Raw genomic sequence first — 12,724 nt, 5'->3', positions numbered from 1 at the left:
ATGTAAGGAATAACAATGTTTTTCCTTTTGATGGTGTTTTTGATGGTGAAGAAAAGACACACTAATTCTGATGTGTATACTCAACTACATAACATTAATGTAATGTGTATAGGATGTATAAGTGTGTGTAAGTAGGCAAGTATTAGTACATATACAAAGAATTTGACTCTGGTTTTAAGTAGCTCAGTGTACTTACACACATACATACAACAAAGCTGAACAAGGATAAAAAATATGCTAAACACGGTAGGTAGGTAGGTAGGAAAAAAAAGGTGTTTAAGAGTGTTAAGTTCACAGTACAGTGATTAATCTAGCAAACATAATGTAAAGGTACATAAGTTAGAGTGACAGAAACAGTAAGTTACTTTAAATGTTGCATTACAACACATTAGCTTCAGACAGCTAGTAGCTTGGTCAGCAGAAATAATACAGTAACAAATAACAAATCAATAATCACACCGCCGCCAGCAGCACCTACAGACAACTCCAACCAGGCCATTTGCAGATTACATAAAAGATGCCTGTCAGTATTTGCTCTGTCACAGGTTTGACAACATGGCAGATGTAAAACCCGCAACACACCAATCAAACACACGTCAACAACAGGGAACGATCTTAAGTTGGCACCTGCCCGAGGCACGGTGACCAAACAGAAAAAAAAAAAAAAGAAAAGTCGACAAACAGCTCAAGCAGATGACTTCAAAAATGAAAAATGGCAGGTGAACTTGCCTGAGTCCAGACCTTCCTTTAGACTACACTCCCCCGAGTTGACTGATTGTCTGAGAGAGAGTGTAACGAGTTCACAGTTCAGCCTGATATCAGGCAGGCAACGGGTGGAGATGATATCTACTGTAATGCAAACACATTCCTTGTGCACACTTGTGTTTAAATGTGGAGAGACAACTTCAAACATGCAAGAAATATTGTAAATATGGAAGAAAATCTGGAGAGAGCTGTGGTTAGTAAGGAGACAACATAAGGAAGCTTTTTATCTTGGTGGATAACTGGAAAATGATGTTTACTGCTAATTTGATTTGATTTGATTTAGCATATATGAGAAAACATAAACAAAACAATATAAAAACAACAATGCACAAGGGAGACTAAAAGCCTACAAGGCTTGTCTTGGGTCTCCCTCAGTTACAAAGTGAAGCAAATCAAAATGTAATTACAATTACAGATTATAATTTTGAGTCTAAATATTTATATTTAGAACCTAATGTCCCTTTATTTATAGCACAGGTCTCACACAGATAGGTAATATGAAAAAAAAGAAGAAAAAATTAAACGTGAACTTGGGAAAACTTGAATCCCATATGTGCTTTGTTGTTTTTTGCAGTGACAGCATCAAGGCTGTCTCAGGATGCTGCAAAAATCCCAGAGGATCCTTCGTTTTGTAACATCACGTCCCGTAGTCAAACTCTGGGAGTGATGTGATCGAATGCGATCCCAGACCTGTCACTGACTCTCTGCCAAGATTTAGGCGGAACAACCTGTGACAGTGTCAGTCAATGATCCTGGTCATTATTGTACAAATGGAGTTCTGGACTGCAAAGTTCAATTCTGTTTAACCTTTCAGCTGATGAGTCAGTGTGTTTGTCGCTGCTGCAGTGTGTAGGTCCAGCGTTATAGTCTGTATATGTCCAGGATAACCCCCATAACTTTAAAATTAGAAATATTGAGACATTCTTGTATTTTCTCCTTGTCATCACATGACCATTATACGTAATGTATAATTAGCTTATCCATTAGCTCTGTCTGACACAGTAACACAGTAAGTGTCTTTCTGCTCCCTGCAGGTGAGCCTGAGTTTAAGTACATTGCCAACATGCACGGTAATGAGGCCGTGGGCCGAGAGCTGCTCATCTACCTGGCCCAGTACTTGTGCAACCAGTACCAGCAAGGCAACGAGACCATCATCGACCTCATCCACAACACCCGCATCCACCTCATGCCCTCCATGAACCCAGACGGCTTCGAGAAGGCCGCCTCTCAGGTGATCACACGGCACGACAACAGAAACGCACAAACCTGATCCAAGGATTTACCACCAGGCAGATTAAGCTCAGCACTACAAACACTGGCTTTACAGCACACAAACACAGGCAGATTAGTAATTATTCAAGCTCTGAATGTCGAAACATCATCTTCTGTGTCCCCCCCCTCAGCCCGGCGAGATCAAGGACTGGTTCGTGGGCCGCAGTAATGCGCAGGGGGTGGATCTGAACCGTAACTTCCCCGACCTGGACCGCATCATCTACATCAACGAGCGGGAGGGCGGAGCCAACAACCACCTGCTGCAGAACATGAAGAAGGCTGTGGATGAAAACACTAAAGTACGCAAAGATTCAGACAGTAGAAATGATTAAAGGATAAAACTGGTGTTATTTCTTATGGTCAACAAATCACATGAAAACACTAGAACAACAATGCATTAACTATGGCAATCAGCACCAAACCTATTCATTTCTATTGAACTTATAAGTCTTTATAAATGGGTCACAAATGTATAAAAGGTAATTACTTTTTTTTAAAATAGCATTTGCACATTTGTGAGGGACTATTTTTAGGCGTGGACCAAGAAATATTTGGTTGTTTTTTCATACAGTGTATGAAATAATGAAAACAATGTGATCATATAAAGTGTCTGCTCGTAGTGTTGAATCTACAGAGGATCATGAATCTGTAGCTCACCTTGTTTGACAGTTTTATCCGAGTTTCCTGATCGTGGGGCCTTCAAGGACAAGCCGTTATGGACAATAAATTAATGAATATTCAATTTCTGCCATATTCTGACCTTTAACTGCTAGATGTGCAAAAAAACAATTGCCTCTAAACAAGTTCACTATGAAAAAATTAAAAAGAGAAGCACATCCATAAGCACAATGGGTTTGGTGCGGGGTCATAAAAGTCAGAAAATCTGCTTATATTCAAAAAAGAGATAAACACAATCCCTAGAGTTCTTAGAGTTCAAAACATGAAAATATAATAATAATTCATGGTGTATATCCACCAGTCTTTAGAAAAATATATATCTAGAAGTTCACCATATCAAATTAGAAGGAAGTTATATGTCCAACAAACAAACAAACAAACAAAAAACAGTTATTGCAGGTTTGAAATGAACTACAAAGCCCAGTGTTCTTTGTAACATGTCAACCAGTGCAACAGTTTGATGTGTTTTAATAGTTCTGGAGCTATATCGCAGAGATCAATAAATAATATCAGATTTTACTTGTCAGTAGGGTGAGTTCATTTTTGCTTTTAGTTGTTTCAAGGTATTTGTTGACACTAAGAAACACAATAGCAGCAGACTTATCATTTAATGCTTTATCAGGCGTGTGTGAGGTAATATTTCAGATGCAGAAATGCCTCTTTGTTTTGTCTGCAGGTCCAGTATGTATTTTTAAATGTTAATAATTAATGAGTCTTTTCCTTCGCAGCTGGCTCCAGAGACCAAGGCAGTGATCCACTGGATCATGGACATCCCCTTCGTCCTCTCGGCTAACCTGCACGGAGGAGACGTGGTGGCCAACTACCCATACGATGAGACCCGCACCGGTACATAAACATGTGGACACACGATCTCAAACACACCCTGTGCTCCTGGTTTGGTTGTTCAACTGTACATAAACTGTTCCCTTGTTGTACACAAGAATGTTTCCACTGATTTAATGAGAGAAATATTTGACCTGACAACAACAAACAGTTTATTCCTTTTTCTTCAGAACGTCGTAACTTTAATTTAGATCAGATGGAAAATGTTTCCCACTCAGACTTCCCGCACATCATCATTCAATGTTTGCGCGGGCTCACATTTAATGTGTTTCAGACGCAGGTGTTTAATTAGAGTAGTACTTTATCACAGCCGCTGTATAAACATTATGCTCTTGCTTATTCTCTTCCCCCTCGTTTTTTTCCGGGAAGGCTCCGTTCATGAGTACAGTGCCAGTCCAGATGATGTGATGTTCAAGTCTCTGGCAAAGGCCTACTCCATGTACAACCCGGTCATGTCCGACCCTCAGCGACCCCCCTGCCGTAAGAACGACGACGACTCCAGCTTCAAAGATGGCATCACTAACGGAGGGGCCTGGTACAGCGTGCCAGGAGGTAAGAGACAGAAAGCAAGGAAATATGTATGGTTTTCATGAGCTGGAGAGAAAGAGACAAATGGGCTTACAGGTTAAAACTGGTTGAGACTGATACAAATGTAAATATTTGAAAGACTTTAGATATAATATTATATGAAGAACAATATGGGTTGCCCTGGTGGCAAAACTCCTGACCATGCAATCACAACATCTCTGTCACCCCCATTTAATTTTCTCATTTCCTTTGAACTATTGTAGTCTGGCTAACAAAGGCAGCGGTAACTGGTTTGATTCCCACCTGTGGCCCATTTTGCTGCCTGTCATTCCTCCTCTCTCTGCCACCATTTCCTGTCATAGCTTCAGCTGTCCCTATCAAAATAAAGGCAATAGCCCAAAAAATAATCTTAAAAACAAAGAGAGAACAAAATAAAAATATTAAGTACAAAAGTCTAGAAACATAGAGTATAAACATCTAGAAAATAAGACAATAAGCAGAGAAACATTCAGTGTTTCAAAGTGCAAATAAGCAATAAGTAATTATCAGTAAGTCTGTGAGTTTGTCTGTGATTTGAACCCTGTGCAGAACTGCTATAATTTATAAAGGAAAAATTCCACCACAAATTATCTGCTATATTTTGGCAGCCACAGTGGTCATGAGATAATATTAGTCCCAATCATCTGTGATTTAGGGTCGTTGGTCTTGGAGTAAAATATGAATATTTTGTCACCTTGACTTGAAGACTTGAGATGTTCTGCTTTTTCAAATTTTTGGAATATGCTCACTGGAACGTTGTTTAAGTGCAACCTCCTCCTTCAAAAACAACTCTGAACTGTATTATTTAGTGTGGTTGCTGAAGAACAGACGCTCCGATTCTGAAACGCTGAAGCCTCATGTCATCACATCCAGAGAGTAATGTCAGTAAATTTGAGTAAAATCCAGGCTTATCCCATGTGAATGTGGAAAACACAGATGCGGGGGAGTAATTTATAAATCACATGAGATCCCCTGGTAATACTTTTCCCAAGCGAATGAGGCTTTGTACTGAAGGGGATATTTTACTGTTGCTCGCTGGTGTCCTTTCCAACTTACCCCAAACATCTTTTACATTTTATTGTACTGCAAATTCTTGTTACTCATCATCCAACATTTACAACACTACAGATACTTAGTACTTACTTAGATACTTATACTTAAATCACCTGCTAATATTAGACATGGTGATGCATTCTACCCCCCACCTCCCTTTCTGTGCGCTTACTGCAAATTAAATATTGGTTCTCAGACAGTAACTTTCCGTCCCTCCCCTCAGGTTTAGAGTCTGGGTGTCATCCTTGACAGCATACTCTCTTTTGAAGCACATATTAACCCATATTACTCACTCTGCATACTTTCATCTACACAATATCCACCGTCTTTGTCCGTCACTCTCACCTCACAGCACTGCCGTTCTCGTTCACTCCCTGATTACATCCCGTCTTGATTATTGCAGCTTCATCCGCTCTGGTCTCCCACACACATGCCTCCATAGGCTTCAGTTGGTCCAGAATTCAGCTACCTGAACTCCCTCTGCAGAGCACATCACTCCTGTCCTTCAGCAGCTTCACTGGCTCGCTATCAAACACCGCAGCGACTTCAAGATTCTGCCTCTCACCTTTAAGGCCCTCCATAACCTCGCCCCGCCGTAGCTCTCTGAAAGCCTTCATATTCACACTCCTTCCCGTACTCTCAGATCCTCTTCCGCTATTCAACACACCTCACTGTCTTGCCCACTTGTCTACCATGGGAGCCAGAGCCTTCAAGCTGCTCTGCCCCCGCCTCTGGAGCTCTCTCCCACAAGATATTTGCAATATTGACTCTCTTTCCACCTTCAAATCCCTCCTTGAAACAAACCTTTTTTAAACTGGCATACTCTGTTTGGTTCTGCCACATTTGAGTTTTTGTATATTGTGTATTTTGCTTGTTGTTTTTGTGAGCCCTTGCTATTTATTGTCTTGCCTGTTTTTAATCTATGATTGTAAGGTGTCCTTGAGTGCCTTGAAAGGTGCCTTTAAATAAAATGCATCATTATTATTATTTTTATTATTCGACTGGCCCGGCTCTATTTAAAATGTCAATGAAACAATGGTCTTATGTCACCAATATGTGTAAAACACTTTTGAACAAAAACTAGCCCATGATAACAATAGAAGACTGACTGTTCTTGCATTAACATCAGTATCTCGCTTTTCTGTCTCACTACAGGAATGCAGGACTTCAACTACCTCAGCAGCAACTGCTTTGAGATCACTCTGGAGCTCAGCTGCGACAAGTTCCCCAACGAGGACACGCTGAAGACCTACTGGGAGCAGAACCGCAACTCACTGGTCAACTACATCGAGCAGGTAGGCAACAACCACCAGGGCTGTAAGTGCGTCCCAAGGTCATATCTAGTTTCACTGGCGAATGAGATTTCAGTCTGATATTAATGAATCTTTATGAGGTCTCTAAATCACCATTTGGAAAAAGCTAAGCCTCAAAACCCAAATCTGTACGCTCTATTCTCAACAGAAAATGTTAATGCTTTTATTACATTGGGTAAATTAGAACAGTCATTCCCACAGACTGAGAGATTTTTATTTTAGTTGCCAAATAAGTAAAAGACTATGGAAGAAAATCTGTAAATGTAAGATCTATATCTGCAGTACACCTTTTATAATGCATTTAAAATGTGTATATTGGAGAGGAAATAAAAACAATGAGATGATCTGTTAACTCAGCTGAAATGCATTTGTTTCTCATTCATTAAATATTTAATATATATGTTTTCAATAACACGCGTTAAGATAAAATAAAGAGACAGAAATGGCAGTGAAAATGGTCAGGAATGTTTATGCACAAATGAACTCTTCTCGATATTTATTGATAAGTGGGTCCCCAGAAGGCCTGACTGGGAAACACGTATGTATGGCCAAGACGTCCTCATATCTAAATGATAAAACAAGTGCCAAAATGAACTGTGTGACTGTTTCAGAAATTGCTGAAGACTTAATGCCTTTATAGTGAAATTAAGATTAAGTGTAGGTAACTAAAACTACTTGGTTAAATCTACAGTAGAAAAAATAACTTTTTGTCATATTTGCTGAAACTTTCCACAGTGCCTGCATGATGCACTGCATTTGATGACCATCAAATCGTCAAACACCAAATAATTGTTATGGGTTTTCTTGATTGTTGTGATTCCCAGGTAGTCAAATACCGTCATTTTGGCTTGGAAGCTGGCAAGTGTGGTGGATTCTTTCAAAACTCTCTCTCCTTAGGAGGAGCCAGAGGAACCTGACTTTGTTTCACATCGTCTGTCAGGATATAATGACAGTTTCAGCAAATACAACAAAAAGTTCTTCATGTAGAAGTTACCAACCATAGCTTTAATGTTGGGGGAAAGATTGTCTTCAGAAAGAAACTAGCACTGACTGTTTTTAGGTAATGGGACATAAACCACTGTCCACCACAGTCCTCTCTGACCTCAGAGGTTTTGACAACATTGCACTACTTCCACCTTTGTTAGTTAAAGAGGACAGTCATGTTATCATGATCACAAGAGGTCCCTTGACAAGAATACAACACTGCTTTTGTCAGTGTTGCTGTTATTGTTCTGTTTTTCTTAATGCTTCATAACTGTTAGCGGTAAAGGATCCAGAATTTCCTTTTGTCATTTTAGTGACCCCAAACATTTCTTTGCTCTTCACGTGAGCTAAGCCTTGATTATGCCTCTTTTTGCGTGTTTGTAGGTTCACCGTGGCGTGAAGGGCTTCGTGCGCGACCTGCAGGGCAACCCCATTTCCAACGCCACCATCTCTGTGGAGGGCATCGACCACGACATCACCACAGGTATCAGCATCCAGTCCACACAATCCTGTCAACCATACCTGCACTCTGTTACAACTCACCTCACTGACATGAGGTTTGAAGTGAGAAGGATAAAGCTGAGGTGTTTTAATGCCATCTGGTGGACAAATGTGGTATTGCACCACCTTTTCAAGAGCTAATATTTATTTGCACCAGCTCATCATATTACAGTCATAGTAACAGGTATGTATTAATGAGGACATCTGTATTTTGTAGCCAAAGACGGAGACTACTGGCGCCTACTGGCTCCAGGAAACTACAAAGTGGCAGCTTCTGCTCCAGGATACCTGACTGTCATCAAGAAGGTGGCTGTTCCCTACAGCCCTGCAACCAGGGTAAGACTCACAGACGGATGAAACAAACAAAATCTTCCTCATGTTCAATTTGTGATCCCTTCATATTCACAAAAGGAAAGCTGGCAGAGGACCTGACAATGCTGAGCTGTTTTTTTTTTGGAGACATTCAGGACATTCAGGGCTGTCCTTAGATCAAATCATCCATTATGTCAACACCATGTACAAATAAATTGCATTTTGGTTGGGTAATTGTACATAGTTCAATATTAGAGTGTGTGAACGAGAAATACGTCTATCCTTATGAGGAATATTTGGAAAACACTTGGATCTGATAGGGAACAGTAGCATGATCACTCTAATCATGCACGTCTAGCAGAGAAGATAACTGTTTATTTGACTGACTGCTCTATTTAAATGGTTTTAACAAATGCAGAAATGGCATATGAAGCCACCTGCCTTCAAAAATATATAAGTAAGTGTCCAGTTAGGATGGACATTTACATTTGCACCTTGTTTATCATCAACACTTCATGTCTGTAAAGGGTTTATCCACTTTAAAGGGTCGCTGTAAATACATCCAAGAGATCAGACTAAAAGTTAATCCGTTGAATCAGCAGTCATCAAACTCTTGTACTTGTGACTGTTAAAAACAAAGTGATGCCTTTTTAAGAATGCTTTATTTTATAACCTTATATTGTTAACACATCCTGTGAAGAAAAACACAAACAAACCTACAATGACTATTAACAAGCATTGGCTGTGCAGCCAAAGAGTTGTGTAGCTTATTGCCAGATCTCATTGTTGTCCAAAAACTATTAAAACCAAATGAGTTTTTCCATCCTGCTGCTGGGAAGACTCACTAGAGCACCAAATGTGTGTTATTCTGTGACTGAAAATAGTTACCAGAAAATCCACGACTCTTGATTGAGTGGTTTTCCCCCAAAACTACAGTGCCAAGTTGTTTTAGAAAATTATCGAGCTTTTAGAATAAAAAAAAAAAAAAAAGAATAATTTGCCCAAGCTTACAAAAAAAACCCCACATCATGTGCCTCACATTTAAATGTTGGCAGGAAAGTCATAAGTTAATGAGACTGCCTAATGTCCTGTTTAAACATACGTCCTTATGGAATAACCCTCCAGCACCACAGAATATAATAGATGGTATCACTGCCAGTTGGAAAGAAAAATAAGTTAAATCACTTGAGGATCTCTGTGATAATGATACTTCTGCTGACTTCATGTTTATAAAAGACTTAAATCAGCTTCCAGGTGCACACTTTTTTACATTTCTGCAGATAAGGAGCTGCATAAAATATTCAGAAAGTTTGACTGAAAAAATTATTTTGCACACAAATTCAAATTATATAATGCATTGAAGCGTGAAATGAACCACAATTATGCACAGCATAAATAGAAATGGGGAAAAAAGACATGGGATACGAGTATACACTGAAAGAATGGGAAAACCTTTGACAAAAGTCACAAAGTTTTTGGTCAGTGCCCGTCATAGACTTAACTAACACATTTCACTGCGTGTGTTTTACACCATAAAGGTTACGTCAGATCAGTCCCCATGCATCTCCTGAATGGTGAAGATATAAGATGCATTTAAGGGGAATCTCATACACATATTTGAAGTGCACGTCCACGCTGTTTTTGTAATAATATGTAATCATTTTTTAAATATTTCTGGGGGACTTTTATACCTTTTTTTTTATAGGACATCTGAAGATATGACAGAAAAAGGGACAGAATCAGGGAGTGACACGCAGCAAAAGGCCATAGGTGGGAGTCAAACCCACGACTCACAGCCTCAGTTCATGGGGGGCACAGTCTACCCACTGAGCCACCAGGCCACCTGAAATAATATTTATAAAGAGATGTCAGAAATACTACAGAAAGTTTTACACCAGACCCCTGAATACCTATATTACGAGATTTATAAATGCTCAGAGAGATTAATAATGGTGAAAAGAAACCATACTTTTAATAATGACAGCAGCAAAATAAAAAAAAAAAAACTTCCACAAAACAACGGTGGGGAGAAGTATTGTCAAACTGCACGAATAATGTGCAATGTTAAAGGGCGACTGATGATTTTCAGCAGGATGTGGAGTAAACTTATCAGCAATATCCAGTTAAAAAAAATAGAGGGGCAGTTATTTCCACAGATAAATACATTTTGTTAGGTGGACTGTGGCTTTGATGGATTGTTGGTATCAATGACAATTTGAAGATTCTAGAGACTTATTGCTATTTGCACAGGTACATGATGGTACAGGTACATTTTTTGAACTTTGAAAAAAGAGGAAGGAAGTCGCATATGTATTGTATGTGTGTTTTGTGGTGAAGTAATGGGGCAGTGTAACAAATAAATGTTTTTAATGACTTTGCAAAATTAAAAAAAACTAAAAATTGTCTTAGGAAGTACATATTTAGTTTTTGCTGTTTTCTTTTGTTTGTTTGTTTTTTTCTTTTTTGGTGTGATTTGTTAAATCTGGAAAAATTAAAGCCTGATTGGACCTTCTATGCCACACATTTCCACTAATAAATTATGTTATAAAACAAGAAAAAGGATTTTTTTTTTTTTGAGCCACACATAAAATGGAAATCTGAAAGGTCAAAAAAAATTCCAGTATCTTCTACTTCTTGCCTCTCACCTGTCTCCATGTGTCTGTGTCTCAGGTGGACTTTGAGCTGGAGTCTCTGATGGAGAGGAAGGAGGAGGAGCGGGAGGAGCTGATGGACTGGTGGAAGATGATGTCAGAGACACTGAACTTCTGAAGCGTTTGTCTGACTGACGATCGGACCGTCCGCACATCGATGTAATATATTCAACATTCTGTGTGCCCGTCCACTTTAAACAAACAAACAAAAAAAAAGAATATATTGTCTCTTATTTGTTTCCATTCTCTTTCAATCATTATTTTAATTGATTATATTGTTTATTAATGTAACGGTTTGCCTCATACTCCTGTAGATCGTTTGAATATCCTGCAGACACACAAACATAATATACTGACGGACACGGGAGGGAGGAGTATGCAGGAAGTTTGTTGGCAGCGAGATCGGTGTTGATTTCTGTGGTATTGTGTTCTTTATTGTACATGTGATTGGTAACCATGGCACCCATCTATATAACCAATGAGTGACTGAGTAACTATGTATGTAAAAGAGGTGTTTACATCATTACCACACGGCTCCGTCCATAAGAATTCGTCTTTTTTCCTGTTTTAAATGTCTCTGTTTCTCCAGGCTTTAGTACAAATATAAACACACAACTCTAGTGCACACAAAAACACAACTGTAACTTGCACACACACACACACACACACACGTGCACACACACTCTTTCTCTCTCTGTTTCTTTCCTGTAATATAAAAAAAATACAGCGCTATGGTTTTGAGATGATCAGGGACATTAAAAACACTGTAAAATCACTGTAAACATTATATTGTAAACAATCTATACAGGCAAGCTCATTTCCCTGTATGTTATTGATGTTGAGATTTCTTCTTTTTTTTTTTTTATCTGACTGCACAGCACAGCTTTGATTTTAGCACAAGATGAATGGTTCTAATATATATATACTGTATTTATGAACTAGGTATAGCAAGAAATGTGTGGTTTTTGTAACTAAGAAAAATCAAAGAAAACAAGGCCATGACACCTATAATAAATCTGTCCACCTCAGTCTACCCAAAGCCATTCCTTCGTATGTGCACTACACAGGGAACACGGTGGTACATGAGGGACTGTGGTACATGTAGAAGCTTTTTTTTTTTTTTCAGGGATAAATTAGCACTAATGCTCTGAGCGTACTGTATGGATCCAGTTCACCTGTTCTGAGACCACAGAAAGAATATATTGAATGTATAGCTATAATAGAAACAGTTACAAATATAAAGAATGAACTGATCAATAAAACCCCCCTCTTTATGTTGTCAAACTACAGTCTCGTCGCCTTTGTTTTCGCCTGTTTAGGTGAAAGTAGCCACCCCAGGAAAGTGTCTACGTGTGTTAAATTGTGTATTGCACCTCTAAATGGTGCACACTAGTAAGGACAAGGCATTTCCCTCCTGTATTAATGAATAAGTCTGAATTTAGAAAAGCATTTTGTTGCTTGCAAGGAAAAAAACTGTAATTGAAATAGGGTGAGTTGGTGCCCCCTACAGTTGATATGGTATATTTAGGATCCTGTTTTTGTAGAGGTTTATCACAGTTCTGGGTGTGAGTGAAAAAAAATTAGTCAGATAAACGTTAGGTATTATTATCATTATCATCGTCAGATTATCTTGAATAAGTGGGTCATGATTTCTGAAAAGAGACACTGCTTTTGAGTTTTTCAGGTGCATTTTTGGCACTTAAAACACACTGAGTCATCCCAATATATTAAAGTGAAAGCAGGTGGGGGTCAGCAACCTTTATTATCAAAAGAGCAATTTTTGGC

The 12,724-nt window shown here is 38.9% G+C and overlaps 1 protein-coding gene across 1 annotated transcript in view; it reads left to right on the top strand.

The window, feature by feature from the left end:
• The window catches only part of cpe (carboxypeptidase E), a 28,177-nt gene extending 15,954 nt beyond the window's left edge, over nucleotides 1-12,223 (top strand). The window contains exons 2-9 of the mRNA XM_084715082.1: nucleotides 1,800-1,996; nucleotides 2,169-2,336; nucleotides 3,444-3,561; nucleotides 3,928-4,110; nucleotides 6,334-6,473; nucleotides 7,860-7,959; nucleotides 8,194-8,312; nucleotides 10,959-12,223. Of these exons, the coding sequence (XP_084571208.1) occupies nucleotides 1,800-1,996; nucleotides 2,169-2,336; nucleotides 3,444-3,561; nucleotides 3,928-4,110; nucleotides 6,334-6,473; nucleotides 7,860-7,959; nucleotides 8,194-8,312; nucleotides 10,959-11,057 (1,124 nt within the window). The 3' untranslated portion in view covers nucleotides 11,058-12,223. The remainder of the gene's footprint in view (nucleotides 1-1,799; nucleotides 1,997-2,168; nucleotides 2,337-3,443; nucleotides 3,562-3,927; nucleotides 4,111-6,333; nucleotides 6,474-7,859; nucleotides 7,960-8,193; nucleotides 8,313-10,958) is intronic.
• Nucleotides 12,224-12,724: the final 501 nt, after the last annotated feature.

This window comes from Lutjanus erythropterus, chromosome 3 (genome assembly GCF_056507025.1).
Source record: "Lutjanus erythropterus isolate fLutEry1 chromosome 3, fLutEry1.hap2, whole genome shotgun sequence".
Taxonomy (NCBI): Eukaryota; Metazoa; Chordata; class Actinopteri; order Lutjaniformes; family Lutjanidae; genus Lutjanus; species Lutjanus erythropterus.
Note: the sequence above shows the minus strand (reverse complement) of the source record. Positions and strands in the feature narration are given on the sequence as shown.